We start from the raw sequence: 23,161 nt of genomic DNA, 5'->3' as shown, positions 1-23,161 counted from the left end.
ATGAAAGGGAATGTTTGTAATGTCTACAGTAGCTGAGTCATGCTGTAGTGTTTTGTTTTTCTCATACTAGGCATTGTTTGAACAGATGTGTGAAGACCTTACATGGCCCTGTTACTTGCCCTGGAGAATGCCTGGACAGGGAACTATAGCATCAAGAATAGGGATCAGTACAATCATCCATAAAAACATGGCCTATATCTGCAGATATGCTACAGCTACAGTACAGACTAAATACATCCTCCAGCTATTTTTTTCCCTGTGCGGGCATGTGATTTGATTTCCACTACATCACATGAATGTGTCGACTTATTTTTTTTTGCAACACATTGCCTGGATTGCTTTTTAACAGTGGATTTGTGTCAGCTATAATTCAACTTCCATGACCACAAATGAGGAAAACGCCCCCAAAACACTAAACAAATGACACCATAAGTATAATTGCTTGCTGCCCAATCAGACAGTGCTGTTTTCCGACCTGTTGAATACCTACATGATAACTCCTTCCAACAACTTTTCAGTACATCAGACAACATTCTAAAAAACACCGAATACATTTACTTTCCTCGTGACCCAGTCCCGACCTTATTTCCTGGCCAGCGTTTCGCAGTGGGTGGAGGATCGCGAGAAGGTGGAGTTCGATTAAAATTGTCCTGCTCGTGGGACTGCGAGTGAGGAGAGCAGCTAAGATATTTGGGCAAGTTTGTGTGCGAGCACACACGCCGCCAGCGATGTCCCCGCTGTTTAGAACTTGCATGCTCCTAGCGGGGTTTGTTTTATTTTACGTCGCTTACCTGCTTTTAGGAGCGCTTGTTTTCTCGTACATCGAGGGTCCAGTAGAGGAGAAACTAAAAACGGACTTGACGTCTCTCAAACAACAATTCCTCAACCAGAGCTGCATCAACGCATCGCAGCTGGACGCCTTTTTGGAAAAAGTTTTGAAGGCCAATAAGTACGGCGTCTCAGTTCTCCGAAATGCTACAGCCCATTCGAATTGGGATCTGGCCTCATCCTTGTTCTTTGCGAACACTTTGGTGACGACAGTAGGTGCGTAAAAATGTACCAAAAGTTTCTTATCATCGTTCCAAATCTAATGGAATATCTAGTGGTCAAACATAACTGCTATTGTTAAAGTTGACTAATTCGATCATATTTCTAGTTATCACTATATGATACACAGTCGATCAGTGATTGGTTATGTTAAAACTACGTTTTAGTTTGTTTGATATGTTTATGTTAAGTAAGTAACGTTAGTCTACAACAAAAGAGGCAAGGCATCAGATAGAGCTACCGCTTCCGTGGGCTGTCTCGAATGAGCTGCCTTAATTAATTACTGATGTTAGTCAAGGATATCTTGCATACAAAAGTAATTTAATCGATTTCATTTAATTTAGTATGCGGTGTTACAAGTACAAGTCCCGGTCTGTGTCGAAATAGCTTCAGCTATTTTTGTTTTTTTTATGCAAAAGGAAACCCTCGCTCCGCCACGTTGTAGTTTTTATCAAGAGAACCGTGTTGAAATATCCTGGCAAGTCACACCTGGACATTAGCCTGTCTGCAATTGCTCACCTGCAATTCCGAATATGTGACCTGGTCTAGTTTAAAACGATGGTGGTAGTAGGCTACAATGTTGGAATTACCTCTGAGGCCTATGGAGGAAATATTTGATTTTATTTTTTCTTTCAGTTTTAGATTGTATACGGATGTGGGCCTATTCGTCATTCCAACACATCGACCTGTGCGTGTAACCGCGTTTGCGCTTTCGGTTATCTCATGAGGTAGAAGATGGGTAACTTTGGCCTACACTCGGGTAACAAACATGGTTTGAAATCACTGTGGCCCATCTAAACATGCATCCAGGTGCTTCCAACGCACACGTCTAACTTGCCTTGTAGGCATAACTTTTCTCACTAATCTTTAGGGGTGTAACAGTAGGCTACTCAAAAATCGAAGTTGGCTGTTTATGGTCATTGGTTTCGGTCATAATTAGGTTTTATGTATTATACAGTGAGCCTGTAGTTAGCAGGAACCCACCTTCACTGGCAAAATTGAAAAGGTGTCATGTTGTTTGACATTAATTGACTACCGTAATTTCTTTGTGTGGGAACTCGAATTTGAAACATGGTCCATAAGCAAAAAAAACAGAAACTGTATTAAAAAAGACTGTTTTTGTACATTCGGTAGGCATATATGCCTACATCTATAGGCTACTGAATTATCCTAATGTCCTATACCGAAATGGTTCGGTATGAGTACCTTTACGCTTACCCTAAACCTCATAAAACATTCAAATAATCAGAACAGAGGAGATAGTAGAATTATGGCATCAAAAGACACACAGACCTAAATGTCTTAGATATGGCTCTATGTGTGAAATGCCAGTTATGTGTAGTAATTATCTGTGAAGTGCAACATTTCGATGTAATGTCATCTGGTTTGTGCTGACCAGACCATCTCTCGGTAAGGTGTCGTGAATGAACATGCTGTGAACGCTTCAGCTCAACTCTTTCAGGTCATCTTTTGCAGCCAAGCTCAGGCCTGTTATGTGTGAAATGTCACACCAGTAAACTATTTGCATAATGCTAAAGATATAAGAGTAAGAGGAAGTCAGTAGTAGTTCAAGCTAAGAGGAAGTGAAGACCTGATATGTAACTGTGCATCACCAGTCTGTGTTAAATGAGTGTAATTGGGCTTACCTCTTTACTGTGGGGTATCCAAAGTATGTGGCTTAGCCTAGTGATGAACCTGGTGAATGAACTGAGTGGCCCACCTCCTTAAAGAGCCCTAAAGTTCCACTCAGATTTGTTTGTAAGAGATTAAACATCTGCTCAGAGTTATCTTACCACATGTCTCTAGATCTCATACTTGCAAGATCTACATACATACGCCTGTTATGTTTACTGTCTGTGTAATTTTTCCTTGGGCTAGTCTATGTGTTCTATCTAAATAAAGTCAGGAAATTCTGTGCATAATTGCAGCGATGTCGTGACGTGAAGGTGTCCCAATACGGTTAAACCAGGTTGTGTTTTGCCATTTTGTCAAACAATATATACTGTAAGCAGGTCTGCACAGTTTGACTTTATCTTTAAACATGAATGAGAGCCCCAGGGCCTCCATGCAATTTACTTAACAGCAGTCCATGTGGGTAAGGCATGTCGATAAGGCTAGTCTTTGTTCAGAGAGGAAAACAAATTGGTCCATCGCATCAGACAACTGAAAAAAAGCTCTAGTTGATTTCTTTGTTTTTGTTTGTGTTGGGGATTGTTTTCTGTTTCTAACAAAAAGAACTTTGTCTAAAATCGCCACTGGAGACTGGAGCCCCTAAAGATACATGAAATCAGAACCATTTGTTTTGTTTCTTTTTTCACAAGAAACCAGAACGAATCAAAATCAGCCGATGGCAAAAATGGAAAAACAAGTAAACCCTCTGCAAACCTTTGTGCTGAATCCCACTCGTGTATAAAACAAGATTAGAATGTAGGGAGGGCTTGTATTCCCCTCGTGCGATATGGAATTTCATGAATTGGTTTGGTTCCAAAAGCCCAAATCCTGATGCAGATTTATAGCTAATTTCATTGTTTAATCAACAAAGCATAAAACCCAAGCCCAAGAGCAGAATGTTCCTTTCATACTTTCATACAGCAGGACGTAATGATGCCTCTGCTCACCAGTGCTTTGAGGAACAAATGCGTAACTTTCACATGTGCAATTTCTTATGGCCTAATCAATGGCTAGATATGGTTGTATTTTTTAAGGTGCAAAGATTTTAGGTTGTTGTTGTATTCATTTGTCGTTCGTATCCATTTATAGTCTTGTTTCAGTTCAGTTTTACTGTCCCTTATATGTAGGGCCTTGATAAAGACGTAATCATACGGGTACTGTCTTTGTAGGCGTTTCCCCTTTAGCAGACAGAAGTCCCATGAATAGACACGCAAAGTGAAATTGGGAAGTGGTTAACATAGGCTCGCTATTGTTCAAGTAATTGTGTGGAATGTTTTGATGTAGACGAGCGTGCACTTGTGTAGGTTCACTGTTGATGAACACAGACAATACTGAACAGGCCCTGTGTGTGCTCAAGGCTTATTTATGTACTTTCATATGTAAACTGAGCAGACGTCCATTTGTGAAAGTGTTTATGCTGAAATTGAATCCCTCTTTATCCCTCTTTCCCCTTCCTATTTTGTTCTCTCCTCCGGTCATTCTCTCTCTCGCTCTCTCGCTCTCTCACTCTCTCGCTCTCTCGCTCTCTCTCTCGCTCTCCTTCCCTCCCCCCTTCCCTCCTCAGTTCAGTTTTATTCATAGTGCTATAATGTAAGAATATGTCTCAAAGAGCTTTCCAGAGCCTTGATCTTGAACCTTGAATCGCTCCCACTAGCAAGCACAACAGTTGACTAGGCAAGAAAAAACTCCCTTGTTTTAAGAAACCGCACTAAAGATAAACAAAGGGAATATGTGCTTATTCTTTTTTTTTCTCAATAGAACGTGAACATTTCCATTTATAACAAGGTCAAATCAAGTGCAAATATGATCGAAAAGATTCTAGAATTCTAGGATTTTTTGCAGTGTGTGTGTGGGCAAATCCACAAACTTCAAGCCATGGGCAAATCCACAGACTTCAAGCTGTGGGCAAATCCGTGACCGTTGTCAGATCTGGGGGTTTTGGTGATTCAGAAATGTGCAAATGTCCATGTTTGCCCCTCTCCTCTCCTGCCCTGTGTTAACCCCTTCCCTTTCTGTCTTCTCTCTGGCAGGGTATGGGCACACCATGCCCCTGTCGGACGCGGGCAAGGCCTTCTCCATCGTCTACCCCTGTGTTAACCCTTCCCTTTCTGTCTTCTCTCTGGCAGGGTATGGGCACACCACGCCCCTGTCGGACGCGGGCAAGGCCTTCTCCATCGTCTACCCCTGTGTTAACCCTTCCCTTTCTGTCTTCTCTCTGGCAGGGTATGGGCACACCACGCCCCTGTCGGACGCGGGCAAGGCCTTCTCCATCGTCTACCCCTGTGTTAACCCTTCCCTTTCCGTCTTCTCTCTGGCAGGATATGGGCACACCACGCCCCTGTCGGACGCGGGCAAGGCCTTCTCCATCGTCTACGCGCTGCTGGGCGTCCCCTTCACCATGCTGGTCCTGGCGGCCTGCGTGCACCGGCTCATGCACCTGCTGACGTACGGGCCCCTGGGCGTCCTGCAGAATCACGCGGGCATGGCGCCGCGCCTGGCCAGCACGGTCCACTTCGGCCTGCTCCTGCTCCTCGTGGTGGTCTGCTTCTTCACCGTGCCGGCGTTCATCTTCAGCGCCATCGAGAACAACTGGTCCTTCCTGGACGCCTTCTACTTCTGCTTCATATCGCTCTGCACCATCGGCCTGGGCGACTTCGTGCCGGGCGAGCAGCCGACGCAGAGCCACAGGGCGCTCTACAAGATCTCCGTGATGGGTGAGTCTCAGAGTCACGGGTTGGACCAGGCGCAGAATTGAAATACAGGCCGCTCTACAAGATCTGTGGTGGGTGAGTCTCAGAGTCACGGGTTGGACCAGGCGCAGAATTGAAATACAGGGCGCTCTACAAGATCTCCGTGATGGGTGAGTCTCAGAGTCACGGGTTGGACCAGGCGCAGAATTGAAATACAGGGCGCTCTACAAGATCTCCGTGGTGGGTGAGTCTCAGAGTCACGGGTTGGACCAGGCGCAGAATTGAAATACAGGGCGCTCTACAAGATCTGTGGTGGGTGAGTGAGGGTTATGGGTTGGACCAGGCGCAGAATTGAGACACAGGGCAGAACTACAGGGCGCTCTACAAGATCTGTGGTGGGTGAGTGAGGGTTATGGGTTGGACCAGGTGCAGAATTGAAACACCGGGTAGAAGTGCAGAGTGCTCTACAAGATCTCTGGGTGGGGTGGGTGGCTGGGATGGGTAGGTGAGAGTTGGACCAGGCGTAGAATTGAAACGTTGGCATGTTGGCATGTTAACAGCGAAAAAAGACCATTTGGACTTCCCTGCAATATATTTTTTTCACTACATGAAACGCTTGATGATAGTGAATGACTACTCTTGTTTGTACAAGAGATGCTATCAATTTTCAGATGCTTCTTCGATCCATTGTGGGATAGCAATAGAATGTTGTTTGGACACAATGTTGCCTGTCCACTTTGAGTGCAACCCAGAGTCCTATTATCTTAGTGGTGTAAATCTCGAGTTCAATTTCCTGGATGGATTTCCCTTGAGGGCAAAAAAGACTTTGTTTATTTCATGACTCATTTCAGCTTTTGAAACTGTAAATTAACGAGCAGTGTTCTCTTGTTGTTCCTGCTTGTTGTTCATCTAAGGACAATGACTGGGCTTTATCTCTGACCTCACTGGGGTGACGGCTTTGCGTTGCGACACACCCTGTGTGACCAACTGCCACCCGGACAGCTTGGCTGGGCTGGCACTGCACTGGGCAAATATCAACGGTCATTAGAGTTGGCATGCTGCCCCTTCCATTGCATTAGCCGCCTCTGTTTAATGTAATTTGTTTTTTCTCTTATGGTTTTCTTCTGCTTCTGCTTTTACTTCCTGCTTGAGCTTTAGGTCTCTGTCTGACCCCTGAAAAGCACCAGGAGCTCTTAACAGATACTGTAGATGGTACATAAATAAAAATGGTGTTTTTCTGTATAATTTCTTAACAACAAACTCAAGTCAGAACTCCCTGTGATCAGGGCAGTGCAAGGTCAGCAGTGGAGTGCATTAGGGAAAATGACAGTCCTTTAGCTGGGTTATGAAAAAGGAAGAAGGACATGTGACTCACTGTGTGTGTGTGTGTGTGTGTGTGGAGGGGTGTTGAGCTGCGTCAGTGCTCTCATCTCCCCAGGGGAATTCTCACCATTTTAAAGTGTCCAGTCAAACGATAGTATTCTGAGTCTCTCCCTTAACGCCAGTTTAAAAGTGAAAATGACTGCCATAAAGATGTCATTGAAATGAAATTCCCCTTCAGCCATGCAGAAATATTCGTTAAAACACCCACTCTCTGAATGGCTGTATGCTGGAATGTAATTCTAGCTGTATCTCTAACATGTGAGCATAATGTTTGGTCTGTAGGCCTATATGTCTGTGTGCTTTAGAGCAAAACATTAACAGGCCGACATGAGATGGATGTGCGGTGTCTGTCGTAAGGGACGCATCGCTGCCATGTGACTTGACCAGTCTGCAGCATGTTTGTTTTTATTCCCTGGCTTTCTCAGGCTGTCCTCCTCAAACGAGATCCTGTTCTCTTAGGGCCACTGTGAGCTTTACAGCCTTAACATTTGAGCATCTGGACAGACTTGCATGGCTCCTTGTGATCTGTTGTTTAGTCATACAGTTTATTAACTTACCTGCGGTATGCAGCTTTGCTCAAGCTGGTTTGGGTGTGGAGAGATAACGGATAGATTGCATCTTCGGAACAGGATCTGTCCCTTAGCCTGGGGCAGTTTAATCCACCTTCAGCCCATGAGCTGTGTTGATGGCCCTTCGGCCATCTTGAATTGCTTTGCATTGTTTTGCCTAGTTGGAGAATGTTTACATTTGTTTATTGAGCTTATGCTTTTATCCAAAGTAACAAACTAGTACATTCAAGCTTATTCATGTCATATAAATAAAGACTTTAGTGTAACAATTAATACTACCTTGCGCAATACCACAAGGAAACCAGAGAGGGAGAGTAGAGGTTGAAGTACCAACCACAAGAGTATTGAAAGGAGATGGTAGTAGTTGGAAAGGGAAGTGCCTGGTAGGGGTGTGATGGTCCTAGATTGCAGGCTCCTGTAGCTGTTTGTGGATTAAAGATTGTGGCTCTGTCACTACCGCAGCTCTGTTGAATGGTCTGAATTGTGGTCTGCTACAGTGTGTAACTGCCCCCTTAGAATTAAAAGGTCCTTTCTGACATTTTTATCAAAATAGAGTTACTGACATATTCTCATTCCGTGACACCTCAAGGTGAGGTGAGATGTTTCTTGTAGTTGTGTGCATTTTAGGACATTATATCTAGACAGGTTTGTTCTGCTTATCATCTTAACTCTATGGAATTCTAAAACTATATCTCAGAACTACACAGAACATGGATAGAACCTTATAATTCTAAGGGGATGACGCATTGAAGCATGACTCCTTTCTGATGGAGGCTCATCACTTGGATGGTGTTGAAAAGGGGAAAAAGCGTGGAAGAAAAGACTGCTCAGTGACCTATTTAGCAAAGCACTTAATCCAATTTATGTATTGTACAGTGATGGGATTTGCGGCTGTGTTTATAGAATAGTACCTTGTGATAATCTGCTCTTTGCTGCAACATGAAAAGCTATGACTAAGTCAGAAAACTTGAAAACAAGGGTAAATTCCTGTTAGAAAAAGGTGTGGTTTTAGGACAACCAGGGTCTCGCTTCACATGAAAATAGGTCTGTCCCATTTCAGGAATTGAAGCTACACACATTTAGCTATATTTGCTCAGTCTGACACTTAGTTTAACGTGTCATGATTGGTTTAACCTCATTACTGCAGAATTAAAGGGAAAGGGGCATTATTAATGGCACACCAGTTAGATGATCAGAAAATAAAATGATCATATTGTGCACCCAGAAGCTTGAAGGCAGAAGTGTAATCACTGACTAGTATTTAAAGCAGTAGTACTAGTAAAATCAGCAGCAGCAGCAGTACTGGTGATGGTGGTCTAGTTTTCATGTTGAAGTGGTGCTTCTGCATTATTAAGCCTCAGATCAGGTCCCATGGATTGAATAGAAGTGTATTATTCTCAAGAACTTGCATGTTGATAGGAAACACTAGAGTTTTGGTTATTTGTCAGGGAGAAGTGGTGTGAAAGAGGTAGTGTGATGTCTTGTGGCCTTTAAATGCATACTATGCAAGTCCTAATATAACCGCTTCAAACCAAAACTACCAGCGAATTAACATGTACGAGGTAGAAGGACATAGCTTTAGAAGCCATATCACAAATTGCCTCTTTGCCTTCAGTTTGTATATAATTATGTAAAATACCTTGTCAGTCGAAATGGAGATGATCTTTGCTGGTTCCTGTCTTGGCTTGTTTACAAATCCAAATCCACATGTACTGTATTGTCTTCAAGGGAAAAGGGTCAAGCAGTGAGTGGTATTTATGACTAGTAAAATAAGAATATTCTTCAGCTGTTGAGGGGGTAGAAAACTCCTAGATGCCTTTAACGTAGCCTAACTGCCAATGCTGAGGTATGGGGAGAATTTGGCCATTGCATATTGAACTAGAGCTTTGCATGCTTTTCAGACAGTGTTCCATTTCTCTTGCAAGCCATCTGTTATGTTTTTAAGTGAGTCGTTCATGAATGGTTTTTATGATTCCTCCTTTCGGTTCTCTTTGCAGTGTACCTCTTTGTTGGGTTGATGGTGATGTTCCTCGTTCTGCGCACGTTCCACAAGTTGGCCGACCTGCACGGCCTGACGGCGTTCTTCCACTTGCCCAGCTGTGACGAGGACCTGGCCGAGGACAAGGAGCCCATCGTGGAGGAGGGCCGTGAGGAGGACCCTCCAGAATCGGAGAAGGCAGTCACCAAGCCCCTGGATCCAAGCTCCCAAGTGTCCTACAACTCCATCAGCAGATGATGGACTCCTTAGTACTTTAGCGCCTCTGTATTTTTTTTTCCCCTCTTTGTGTTTGTTGTTTTTGTTTGTTTGTTTGTTTGTTTGTTTGTTTATAATGGGTTTGAGTGATGGTTATCATCTCATCGCCTACCCTATGAATAGAAGGTGGCCAAAGGGGAATAGAAGGAGGGGCGAAGGGCAATAGAGGGGGGCCAAGCGTTGGCTGGTGCATCCCAGTGTCCAGGATATATTGGTTTGACCCCACGAGAGAACATCCGAGAACAAAGAGGATCAGATGTGTTTGAGGTACAGTACAGTGGACAGAGGTGTGGCAATGGTTGGTATTTGTTGTGGGACTAGACCGGCTAGCTGATTTTTAGGGGTTCGTGAGGAAATCAAGAAGGCAAGTCTGGGGAAGAACAGCAGTGTAATTCACAACTGGGGGGGGGGGGGGGGGGGGGGGGGGGGGGGGGGCACCAACACGATGGCCAAAAACCCTGTGTGAGAGAGTACCCTGTTATCGGAGCACAACTTAAGTATTTACTCAGGGGAGGCGATTTTGTGGTCATGGCTTGATGCTAGAGGCTTTTTGTAAGGTTGACTCCAGGAAGTGACCATCTCCTGTTTCCTTGAACATCCCTTCTCCCTGACCAACGGATTTCAGATAGATTCATTTAGATTTGTTTTGTTTACAATGCAATCACAGCCTGTTACTGATTTTGTTTTTTTTTTACTGAAGTCAATCTGGCCTGAAATGCCAAACAGGCCTGACGTGCTGACATCACTTTGGTATCATTTAGGGTCTTGTGTGCTCTGGTGATTAATCAGCTGTTTATTTACACGAGCAGAGTAGGCACCCCAGACGTTAACAATATTTGAATCACAAATAGTGTCAGCCTCAGGCTCTATGGAAAAGGATCTGACACTTTCCAGAACTTTTTGAGGCAGAAAAAGCACTTTTCCTTAGTTTTCCATTTTCCTGATCTTGTGCACATCCACGTTTGTTTGTTTGTTTTTTTGTTTTGTTTGTTTCTCCAGTCCCATGTTGTTTGCTTTGGTCTGTTCGTGCCCTACATATTCCATGCCATTGAATTGCACTGCACTTGTGTGACCAAAGTCTACAACTGAACAACCAGCAAATCTCTAGACATCCGTCCGTCCACAGACACACTGCAAGACCTCTAGCAATTTTCTCCATGTCTTGAAGAAGGACTTGGGTGTTAAATAAAGACTGAAATAACTGAATTGCACATAAGTGGTCTTCACATCTGTTTGTGCATCTTTTTCCTACATGCAGACCCACTGCACAAAGTGTAATGTCAATCATGTATATTTGTCCTGTCATACTTTGTGAGGCTGTGCGTCTCTCTGAAGGATGGTCACAAGGGAACGTCTCCTCCCAGACCTACTCCACAGAGACATGCAATTCACAGGCCACAGTCCTAATGGAAAAACATGCTATGACAGACGCAATTTTGATGTCCGATACAATTATCATGTTATTTATCATTGAATTATACCTATAGTTGTGTTACTGAATGTAGTTTTTTTTTTTTTTTCATAAATAGGACGTAAAAGGGCGCTTGATGAGTATACTTACATGAGGTAGGGTAGTTCTACTTGTCATTCCATTATGCAAATGTACTATGCTGTTTTACTTTTAAAAAAAAAAAAGATGAATGAATAAAAAGAGAAAGTAAACAAGCAACTTCTTTTCCTTTTATTTTTTGTGATTATACATAACAAATCCACAATAGTTTAGGAATTATGCATGAAAGTAGCCTAATGCATTAAGTGCGGGACAGATGGTTAGTAGCCTAGGTGAAGATTTGAATGTGCTCTACTGATCCAACTTCCTGTTTTACGAACAGTGTGCATTGAACTCCTACCAAAGCCTTTTAGAAGTGCAGCAAACACATCTTTCTTGTAAACAAAGGTTACAAATGCACTTGTTTACGCAATTCCAAAGAACATTTTAGTCCATATCACCTTGTTGTCATCTGCACTTGTAGTGTTAAATACCCTGCTCCATGCCCTGTTCCATGCCCTCATGTAAATGCCATTATGTCATCATATAAAGCCTGCTCTATGCCAGACAGAAGGCTCATTCCACTTCATGTAGTCGTCTTAAGATGACTGCAGACGTGACTATTTCTGACATTTCTGACGTTTTCAACCATGACGTATGTAGGCCTACAATTCCGGTGTGAAAGTCGTATCAGAATGTCAGAAATAGTCTCGTCTGCGGTCATCTTAAGACGGCTACATGAAGTGGAATGAACCTGGTAGTGTAAATTCACTGCTTTTTGCCATTATATATAAATGCCATTATATGTCATTTAAAAAGCCCACCCACTTGCTAGCAGGTTCGTCTGGGTTCAGCCAGCCTAGAAAGCTTGAGCCCGTACATGCACGTGTCGTGTCAAAGGGGCCCTTGAAATATCTCAAATGTAAAGACGGCATTCATCACCTGCACTTTACTTTCACAGCTGTGTGGGAGCAATGACTGAACCCCACCCATCTTGCCCACTCTATGGGGCAATTGCTCTGTCGCTAGTTTGGAGTTTAACACAGCTTTAAACTGGAGTTGGAGTTTAAAACAATGTTAAACTTGGTAAAGTAGAAGTAGAAGTGAGTAAAAGTATATATTCTCTTGATCCTTAGAGGGAAATTTAGTCTCCCTGAGGGGTTAGGTGCCTTGCTCAAGTGTGTGTGTGTGCGCGATGGGTTATGTGTGCCTTGCTCAAGGGATTTCATCCTGGATGTGAGCATGGGAGAGCAGTGCTCAGAGCGATAGATAAAACAGAGTGGCGACACTCCCATAGACCTCCATAGGAAAAAATGGCAGCGCTTTTTCCAGGCTATTTCCTCGTTATGGGGCTTTTGGAACTGTTTACAGCCAATCTCTTGGTCAGTAGTCAATGAGTTAATTGATTACACCTTCCAGCATCAGAAGTACATCCCACCCTCCTGCGATTCAGCACAGTTTTTTTGGAACTGTTGGTCGTGGCGGCAACATCAAAGAGTGTCGCAACTCTCTCTATCTATGGCTCTGGCAGTGCTCAACCACTCCCCCCACCCACATTTTTCCTACTGGTCGGGGATGGAACCAGCAACCCTTCGGTTACAAGCCCAACGCTCAAACTATCTGGGCATCAGCCACGGATGCCAATCTGGTATTTTCGTTACTTGTATATTCTTCAGCCTGTATGCCATTCCTCTGATATTCTCATATGACTCGGAATACTCTTAATCTGTATGACGTCCATCTAGTATTGTCATAATGTCACTGGTATACTCTTTAATCTGCATGACATCCATCTGATATTATCATGTTAGTATACTCTTTAACCTTTATCTGGTATTTTCATAATGTTACTGGTATATTCTTTAACCATCATCTGGTGTTCTCATAACGTTACTGGTATATTCTTTAACCTTTATCTGGTGTTCTCATAACGTTACGGGTATATTCTTTAACCTTCATCTGGTGTTCTGATAATGTTACTGGTATATTCTTTAACCTTTATCTGGTGTTCTCATAACGTTACGGGTATATTCTTTAACCTTCATCTGGTGTTCTGATAATGTTACTGGTATATTCTTTAATCTTTATCTGGTATTGAATCTGATAAACACATCTGGTATTGTCCTAATATTTTGTTTATGCCTAAATTATCAGTCCACAAGGTATGCAAGTTACAGTCATGGAAACACAGATACACCTACAGTAACACATACAGTAAAACATGCACAATCCTGGTTATATGGTCCATTATAAACTTTATTATGAACATGTTACAAACAGAACACTACTGATTGCATAGACATAATTCAGTAAGACGGCTTGGGTAAGCCCTCAAAGGCAGCTACGAGCATACAAGTGCCCATCTGTAAGCAGCCAAGAAACGCAGTGTAACTTCTAGGCCACACTCCTGTAGGATATTCACATTCGCTTACTTTATTCCACTTTGTAATTCTTCTTTGAGCGGCAGGGTGATCGTGTATTACAGATGCGACTCGACTCGTCAGATTACAGTTTACGATTTACTTGCGCAGTAAACCAATTTAACCTTGAATATAAAAAAATAAATAGTATAATTTCCTTTCCGTGACAATTTTCAGTAATTAAGACTATAAATTCAAGTACATATTGAAGTAATTATAGCCCATTTCAATTAACCATCAATTCATAACCATTTTAAAAGGACAAAATGGTCATCTTTTTCTTCCTTTTTTAAAAAATCTAAAATAGCCCCAATCTTGTCACATCACAGAGCAAAGTGCATTTGCAAAACCTCACAGCCAAACTCAAAAATAAACAGGTACATTATTAATAGGCCAACACGGAATAAGTAAGTATAACAAAATACAATAACGTAAAGCACAAACAAATATCAAAATATATGGATAAGGCAAAATTCACTTTAAATAGTAAAATCAAATAGATGACTCTTTTGAAGGAAAAAAATGCTTCAACATAAGCAAATAAAGAGTATTTTTTGCCTGATGTAAACAATTCTAATAGTTCCATCTGAAATGCTAACAGGTAAAAGAGACTAATATGTATACAAGGCCTTTACTACAACAAGTGTATATTGTATTTAATCTCTCCAAGATTCAAATACCAAACATTTAAGTTAAGAACAAAAGAATATAAAGATTTTAACAATTCTGCACAGCTCAACAATATCATTGCTTTTGACTCATACAACCTAGATTCCTACCCCCTAACCCCTTCAACAGAGGTGTTAGAGTTATTTCAGTTGTGACCAAAGGTTTTTAAAACACCAGAAATAGGATGACCAGAAGGCGTGCACTATTTGTGACGTCACCATTTGTGAGGTAGGGTTAACACAAGACTAGTGGTGGTAAATTCACAGCACAACTTTCACTGAAGGTGGCCAAATGAATGGCTATGTTATTTCACATTTCTAAAATAGAAAAACAAAATATGTCAATTTTAAGGTCCATCTTCCTTCTTAAACTTGGCATTTAAAACTGGGACACTCTACATTGCATTGTATTTCACCATGTCAGTAACTCTGCCGTCCAACGGCTGTATTCATACACACCAGTGTCATTCAAGTAGACTAAAATAAAAGGTTTGTTAGAGTTTGCTGATGCTGACAAATCCATGTTGACTAAAGCTTACTAGAGCTTTAAGCATTTCTCCTTCTCCTCTGTTGTTCTCTGTATGCAGCACCATCACCGAGATCCTGAGGCTGCAAACACACACTTGTGTTTTATGCTCCTCCGTGTATACAAATGACCTCTTAATTTATGAGCCCTTTGTCTTAACTCTTCCAACTAAACGCCGGCAGCAAGTTTTTCTCCACATGGATCAAGTCAAGTCCTAAACTAAACGTTTTTTTCCCCTCTCCCCAATGGAAAATGTCATGGACGTTTTCAGTTAGTCTACATCTAGGCTTAATCCATGTAGGGGAAACCGACTCAAGGTGTTATTTCTGGCTTCAGTTCATAATGGGTTCATAACCGGGGTAAAAAATAAAAACAATAATAATAAAAAAAACATATTTTGCTTGCTGTAACCTTTCAAAAATATTTTCATACAGTAAGGCTTCATAAGATGTCATTATATACTTCTAACTTCGGAGTAGAAATCTAAATGGTCATTCACAGAACACATAGCAGTATTTCAATTCCTTTCCTCTGCACTCAACCATAGTGCATTAGGTCCTTAGTGTTCCCTTAGTGTACTGTAAAGAGAAATAAACGTGTAGACGTGGTCAATGAGGTGTTGATCTATGGCTCTATAATACCTGACACATATCCCCTGTCACAACGTGTCTCAGGACTCGACTAGTATCTCCATGATGTGCTCAAGTTCGTGTAAGTCTTTCACGCCCTGACTGGGGAGCGCAGAGGAGTTGGACCCCGTGAGAGAAGGCAGGTATTTCACCAGCTCCTCGTTGGCGATCGTGGAGAAGGCTCGCGCCCCGAGCGAACTCACCTCTCTGTCAAACACGGACATATCCACATCCAAGAAGAGGCTGTCGAGGGCAACATCATGCAGGTAAGTTGAGCGTGTGACAGACATACTACCACCCTGGGAACTCCCCTCAAAACGTCTGCCACATTCCTCTGCTCTCTGCCCCGCCAACCCTGGCCTGTGCCTGGGCCCTGCGTTCAAACCTCCTGGGAGGTTTTCGATAGACCCCAGGGGCATCCTCTGAGGAGGAGACGGACAGGGCTGGCTGCTGTCTTGGCAGCCATCTCCATCCAGCTCCTTCAGGATGGAGGAGATGGCTGTGGACAGGGAGAATTCTTCCTCAGGAGACGTGGACATCCACTCATCTCCGTGGTTTTCAGTCAACATTGGGCAGTAGCCTACCGCGGGAAAGGACTGGACGGGTCCCTGATGGCTGAAGCTGAAGTTGTTTTGCAAAAGTGAGTGCTGGATGGGAGCAGGCGAGGTCTTAACCGGTTCGACGGGAGGTACCATGGCGTCATTCGGACTCGGCATCGGCTCCTCGAACTGAATCTGACGCAGGGTGTTGGCTATGAGCACGGAGCGACGCAGGCTGGGCTCGACCAGATTGAGGTCCCGCTGGAACTTCTCAATGGAGATGTCCAGCACAGATTGCCGCTGGTGCTCCCAAGCTGGCCCTATTTCCTCTGGTTCCACCGGGAACTTCCTCTTCAAACCTTTGGAAGTCATTCTGTAAATTACCTATAAAAGGTGAAAGGGATTATTATAGGATGAAAGTTAACGTAATTTGGGAAAAACGTAGGACAACTATTTTATGAATACAAACGCTGTAATTCAACGATAACTTAAAAGATAGCCTACTTATTATAAACATACTTTTCCATCCTTAAACACTGGCTTTCTAACAATAGGCCTATGTTGTTTTAGATTTCTATTTCAGAATAATGAAACAGATTGTAAAAAAGAACAACACTCCAATTTGACGGAAACTTAGATGTTCGAAACGAGTTTATATGATGGGTCCTTTTTCTTTTCCCGGCAAAACCAAGCTAACGCTAACATTTACCATCAATGCTTCCTCATCAGACACTCGTCGGTAAACAGCTGAGTAACAAGCTAAGGTATTCTTTCCGCCGTTAGCTCGCTAAAATGTTTCCAAAACAGGTTATCTAGAAAACTATAGTTAAAGTATGTCTGGAAGTAATCATACAGATACCGTTATGTACAAGTCAGCATAACGTTGTTTTCTGCAAGTAGGCTATACAGTAACTATAACAGTTAGATAACGATAGCTAATTTAGATAGCAACTAATCGGGAAATTAGCCAAGTTTACCTACTGGTCAGTGTAGAGGAATCCTCTTCGACTTGGCGATTACACTTTGAAGGAATAAGATATAATGTACGAAATTATTCCGCTTCAGTCGTTCAGGAGAAATGCCACACATGAGCCATCGGCAAAATATGTAACACATGAAATACTGAGGTAAAGTGGTAAGTTGTAACCGACTCCGTAAAGTTGCTACAAAATACACATCTTCCTTACTTCCCGCCGACTGATGATTCAAGTTTTGAGGAATTTACCCAGAGAGCAGGCGCATTTGTAAGGAAGGGGTTCATGGGAATTGTAGTTTTGTAGTTGGCCCACCCGCTATCTTGATTTAATCAGAGGTCTGTTATTTAATCATCCTTCCTTTGAAGTTTAGAACAGGGTTAATGCAATTAATCATCAATAAGATAATCAGTTGTTTGTTAAGTTTAATATTTAATTGAAGTGGTTTGACACTGCGAAAATTCTATTTGACCTCAGGCTAATTTAGGTTTATAGCATGGCTATTCTTGCTCAGTTATCTTGAATATGACAACACATTGAGAAATAGTTAGGCTATATATTTTTTAGCCTATTTGAAATATGATTTCATGAAACATGTTTATTACAAAAATATGCACACTCATTGGACACTCAACCATACAAACCACTAGTAAATCATGACAAACAAAAATCAATCAAAACAAAACTCAGCCTTTGGACATATTTATTTCCTTGAATAGCCTATAATGTGGTTGACTCAGGTTACCTTTTTCCTAACTCAGTCAATTACATTGTCAGATGCTACACAAACAGATTAATTTAATATGTTTTGATAACAATACAGCTGATCTTTGTATGTCTAACTGCTCAACAGTCTTTCTGTCCCAGACCCAGTCTGAGATGTATACTAGAGGCACTTGATGAAGAAGTGGCTCTATACCTGTATTTACATTACACAAACATTTGGCTATAAAGTTCCTCCTTAATTAAACACACATCATGAATTAACAAACATTCTGCATTGCTTAACTGGTTAAGCAGGGTTGTAAGAACAGAGTACTATGGCATTTTTTTCAGAGAGTTGAAATATATTAAATTTACACTTTGCATGTAATATCATTCATCCTATGAATAAAAGGTTAAAATTCACAGTATAAGTAGGCTATATCTTACAAAATAAATCATCTAGCCTACATGTCATTTTGAGAAACTACTGTGCCTGACATGCATCCAATGAATTAACGAATACATCTGAGTTTCATGACGTTTATGATATTTCTTGTCCCCTCCAACATCATTGTAGTTGGACATTTATAGCTAGAAAAGGCCTGCATTATGTCATGCACACATTCACGCTAACAGGCAAAGCGTGTAGTTTGCTGCCCTCTTGTGGGCATGTGGTAGCACTATACTAAGCTCAATCTTTTAAGATTGAACATTAGTCCGGGGAGTCTGCGCTTTATTTCTACTGCTCAAGAGGCGTGATCAATGGGCACAGTTCAAATGGCTCTGCAGACTACGCTTTTGGATTGTCTTTTTGGATTGTCGCCGGCAGTTCAGGCAGGGTTTACCAAGCCGAGTCATATGACATGTTAAAAATAAAATGCAACTGCCCATGATGGCATATACCTGTAGTGCAGCATCTCCTTCAGCCACTCTGTCAGGGGCGTCACTAGAATTGGGAGATAGTGGGGGCTTAGCCCCAGGAGTGTTTTTCAGAATGCGCACGCTGAAAAAATGTCATCGCACCTACAAAGGCTTTGTCAATTAATTCATTATTTGAAGAACATTTATCAGAAACTGTTATCTGGATCACTTTCTTTTCCTTCCCAGCCTTCCTGCCTTTTCTCTCCTCAGGATTCTTCAGGATATGTAACCTGGACTATCTTTACATCCCATGACACTATTTAGTTTAGGCTATAGGCTATAGGCTATAGGCTAAGCCTACACAGTGAGTGCAAGTCAAGTTTGCCAGAATTAAATATGTAATAATAATGCAATAAAGGGCATGAATAAGACAACTCCTTAGGGGGGAAAAAAACATCTGGGTTGAGTTTGAGATGACTCGCCCCAGCTTTCTCTGTCAGCCTTTACTGACCTCAATCACACAGACCTCCTGAGCATCAGCTCCCTGGTCTCTCTCCTGCTCCTCGCTAACTCTCTTGCAAAATCTTCGTCTATCCATCTAGCCAATGAATTTAAAGACATGCTACAATGCCATTTATTTTTCACTCACAATAGTTGAGAACACCAACATTGGCTTAAGTGCTAAGAACTTTTTAGGAGCACTCTAAGAACGTTCTAAGAACGCTCCAAAGAAGTTCTTCGCATTTAACTTCTTAACAAATCTGGGAAACACGGCCATTACTGATATTGTGTTGAAATACTAGAGAAACAGGGCAGAATATGTACAGCCTAATGTAGCCTAAGTTTGGTTGTTCACAATGTTGCCATTTTCCATAACGTTCCATTTAGCTGACAAAATTAATGTTGAAATAGACATAGTGTGCAATATCGCCTTTTCTTCCCCATAGCTAAATGTAGGTAACGTTAAGCAATTAACAATTACCGACATCAATTTACAATCTCACTATGTCATTCACTGCTAATTTTGTCCTTCTTCTTATAGCAACTCTGGAGAAGGCATACGAATCAATGTCCGGGTGGGACTCATGGGTGGCCTGAGTTGCGAACACACTCTGTGTGTTCAAAACACTGCTGAAGTCCCGAGTCAGTTCCCACTGGCTACACTTTGATTGTCCTTTCTGTTGGTTTCACAACTTCACTTGACCATGATCTAAAGAGGGATACACACATATACACACACACACACACACACACACACACACACACACACACACACACACACACACACACACACACACACACACAAATATGCACACCGGTGCACACATAAGGATAAACACTCATACAGCCACACACACACAATCACACTAGCATATGGTAAAAGTCTAGTCACACTGCAAAGCATCGCGTAATATCAGTGGTTGACCTTGTAGAACATGTGTGGCTTTAGAACACATACAAGATGCAAGACTTGTGGTCTACAAGGAGTTGTAGGAGTGGGGGTTGGAGAGAAGAAGTTGAAAAGCCTGCTTTACTTTCATTGGCTAACCCATGCAGCATCATGCAATGGTCATATTATGTCCAGCTATTTGGTTGGTTAATGTAGCTTGTAACACCCACTGAACCAGTTTAGAATGTAGTCAGATTTCTTTAAAAAAAATAAAAAAATAAAAAAAAAGAGGAAGCTGCACTTCACATCAAAAAAAAAAAAAAAAAAAAAAAAAAAAACGCTGACAGATTCTCATCAGTGCTGGAGATGTCAAGGACTCTGCTCACGCTGTTCTCAGGTAATTCTGGTTGTGTTTATTCTCAAGTTCATGGATAACCTCTCGATTGTGTGAAGGTACTTTATGAGAACATATGGGACACTTTCTGAATCTGTTTTCTTTCTTTCTTTTTTACTTTAATGAACAGGCCATGTTTAAAAATTCTAACAGAATAGGATGCTATACCCTTCCAAAACTGATGTGATATTAAAAACATATTCTTACATGTAGTTCTCATATATAAATTTGTAGTTTGATTGGGAGTTCAATTCAACACAAGAACATACGCAGGTTACTTACAAAATAGTGTTCTCCCCTGTAACTCGAGGTGCTTTAGATAAAACATGTTGCTATGGCCATGTTCAGATGCAAACCTGGTTTTTGCCTTCAAATTGATATTTCTGGTCAGGAAGAGAGTGGTATTTAGTGGATTTTGAAGTGAAATGATTTGATTAACATATCGTATGTGTGGAGAGCATTCCCTCATACACGGTTGTCATCTCATTTTTGATTGAGGTGGCGTTTAGAAGCTTTTGCATAACTCTTGGTCTGGGATAAAGACACTATACACCATCATCATTGCCCTGGAACTTTTCTCAGCCGTTTAACTTAGATGCAATCAATTAGACTAAGTTAACATGGAATTTTCTCTTTTAAAAAAAGTCTTGTTTATTTATTTATTTATTTTATTATTGGTCAATTTTGTTTGTTTTCTGTCCTGTCTTGTATATCTTAGTGTCACGACACTGGCGATTATGCTGCCCCACCTGGCATCTTTTCACGTTTTCAGGAAAGCATTTATTTCTATATGAGAAATGTATCACTTAATCATAAACATTTTTTAAAAAGCATTGAAAGAACAGGAAAAGCTATAGCAGAAAGAGGATGTGAATTAACATATCGCAAAATAGGCAGTTCACACTATGGTTATTTTTACTCTCTGTGGTAGTGCTGGACATACATTCATTTTATTATTTGTTAATTTTGTTTGTTGTCTGTCTTGTATATCTTGGTGTCCACTGGCGATTAAGCTGCTCTGTCTGGCATATTTTCACATTTTCAGGACAGCATTTACTGTAGTAATGAAGAGAAATGCATCACTTAATCATAAACATTAAAAAAACTGTTGAAAGAACAGGAGAAGCTGTACTATAGCAGGAAGAGGATGTGAATAAACATATCACAAAATGTAGTCAGTTCACACATTGGTTATTTTTTTACTCTCTGTGGTAAGTGCTGGACATACACTCAGGTGCTACTTGAAAATGTGTATTACACTGTTGAAAATGAAACAACTTGTATTGTTTCTTAACACATCTGTTAGATACAGATAAGACAGTTTGCGTTATTTGTAACACATTGCTTATAGCCTACAAGGTCACACAACATGTGTATTTTTTTAACCCTTTCATGCGCAACGTCCACATGCGTGGACAGTAACTTTAACTCTGTTTTCTACTTATTTATCATGTTGATATACACCAATCCACTTCAGGGCAGTTTTAGTAGGTCCTTGGCAATATATTAGCAATATGTATCATCTTATATCTGGAATATTGACTGCTTGATGACATCATCAATTCAACATGAGTGACAGTAATGTCCATATGCTGAATGCTCCAGGCATATCTGTAAAAAGCTAGTACTCAAAAAGGCAAAATCATGTAAAAAAATTATTATTATGCTGTACAGGAGAGTGTGTTGAACAACTCTATGTTTTCAGAAATTAAATCGGATGTAAAATGGAGTTTGTAGACCCTAAAAAGCAACTGTCCACGTATGTGGACGTTGCGCAACAGAGGAGTCAAATGGCCAAAAATTAGATTTTGTAACTAGGCCTTTTTTTCTTTTTTTTTTCAAATATGATTTTAATTGCTTTAAATTACAAAGAAACAAACATTTGGTAAACATATTTATAAATAATGACCTAATTACATGTGGTAATGCCAAGGTGGTATGGTAATATGGGGGTAGTAGAGGGGTGGGTGGGTAGTAGAGGGGTGGGTATGAGAGTACTAGAGGGGTGGGTGGATTAGTAGTAGAGGGGTGGGTAGTAGGGATGTAGTAGAGGGGTGGTTGGGTAGTGGTGGTAGTAGAGGTGGGTAATATGGGGGTAGTAGAGGGGTGGGTGAGGGTCGGTGAGCAATAATGGGGGTAGTAGAGGGGTTGGGCGGGTAGTATGGAGGTAGTAGAGAGGTGGGTGGGTAGTATGGGGGTAGTAGAGGGCTGGGTGGGTAGTATGGAGGAAGTAGAGGGCCATAGTTTCCACATTTTCTGTCACTACATTTTATTATTTTTTACCCCTTTGTTGCGCACTGTCCACATACGTGGACAGTAACATAACTTCTATATAAAAGCATATTTTTTAAAAATTCCAACTGATTTTCAATATTGGGCTCATATAGAGTAATAAAATCAATACTAAAAAAATCTAGACACTTTTTTTCATAAATGACACACTTTTTTGTAATTCTTACACAAAATGAATACATGTTTGTGTCGACTTGAAATTACAGGTAGGCTATTATACAATTCCAAACCAGTTGCAAACAGACCTAGTTAAACAACCCAGGTTACTGTAGCCTAGTTCTAACAGCTACATGACTGCACCCCCATTCACCACAGCAACACCATCGTCAAGTTTGCGGACGACACGACAGTGGTGGGGCTCATTACAGGGGAAGATGAGTCAGCCTACAGGGAGGAGGTGGAGAGACTGTCAGTGTGGTGCCGGGACAACAACCTGCTCCTAAACACAAAAAAGACCAAGGAGCTGGTTGTTGACTTCAGGAAAAAGAGGCACAACATCCAGCCACTCCACATCAATGGGGCCTGCGTGGAGAGGGTCTCGGAGTTCCGCTTCCTTGGAGTCACCATCAGTGACAACCTGACCTGGGGACTGCACATTGCAGAGCTGGTGGGGAAGGCCCAGAAGAGACTCTATTTCCTGAGGGTCCTCAGGAAAAACAA

The 23,161-nt window shown here is 41.6% G+C and overlaps 2 protein-coding genes across 3 annotated transcripts; one reads left to right on the top strand and one right to left on the bottom strand.

The window, feature by feature from the left end:
• The first annotated feature begins 538 nt into the window (after window positions 1–538).
• Window positions 539–10,025, top strand: kcnk6 (potassium channel, subfamily K, member 6). Its single transcript, XM_062552130.1, has 3 exons — window positions 539–1,044; window positions 5,037–5,432; window positions 9,358–10,025. Exons 1-3 carry the CDS (start codon window positions 729–731, stop codon window positions 9,594–9,596), a joined length of 951 nt encoding a protein of 316 aa, XP_062408114.1. The 5' UTR covers window positions 539–728; the 3' UTR covers window positions 9,597–10,025.
• Window positions 10,026–13,351: 3,326 nt separating this feature from the next.
• Window positions 13,352–17,077, bottom strand: sertad3 (SERTA domain containing 3). 2 transcript variants are annotated; one of them, XM_062553204.1, is made up of 2 exons: window positions 16,863–17,077; window positions 13,352–16,269 (listed from the first exon to the last, which is right to left on the bottom strand). In XM_062553204.1, exon 2 carries the CDS (start codon window positions 16,255–16,257, stop codon window positions 15,388–15,390), a length of 870 nt encoding a protein of 289 aa, XP_062409188.1. In that variant the 5' UTR covers window positions 16,258–16,269; window positions 16,863–17,077; the 3' UTR covers window positions 13,352–15,387. The 2 variants fall into 2 exon arrangements, with proteins under 2 accessions (XP_062409188.1, XP_062409187.1); XM_062553203.1 differs by having other exon boundaries at window positions 16,867–17,077.
• Window positions 17,078–23,161: the final 6,084 nt, after the last annotated feature.

The sequence above is a fragment of the Sardina pilchardus genome, chromosome 13, assembly GCF_963854185.1.
Source record: "Sardina pilchardus chromosome 13, fSarPil1.1, whole genome shotgun sequence".
Taxonomy (NCBI): Eukaryota; Metazoa; Chordata; class Actinopteri; order Clupeiformes; family Clupeidae; genus Sardina; species Sardina pilchardus.
Note: the sequence above shows the minus strand (reverse complement) of the source record. Positions and strands in the feature narration are given on the sequence as shown.

Excerpts from the sequence above, each read along its gene's own strand:
- kcnk6 (XM_062552130.1), top strand. The coding sequence starts at position 729 with ATGTCCCCGCTGTTTAGAACTTGCATGCTCCTAGCGGGGTTTGTTTTA. Across the intron at positions 1,045-5,036 it reads CACTTTGGTGACGACAGTAG|GATATGGGCACACCACGCCC; the intron begins GTGCGTAAAAAT and ends TCTCTCTGGCAG. Across the intron at positions 5,433-9,357 it reads CTACAAGATCTCCGTGATGG|TGTACCTCTTTGTTGGGTTG; the intron begins GTGAGTCTCAGA and ends TTCTCTTTGCAG.
- sertad3 (XM_062553204.1), bottom strand. The coding sequence starts at position 16,257 with ATGACTTCCAAAGGTTTGAAGAGGAAGTTCCCGGTGGAACCAGAGGAA.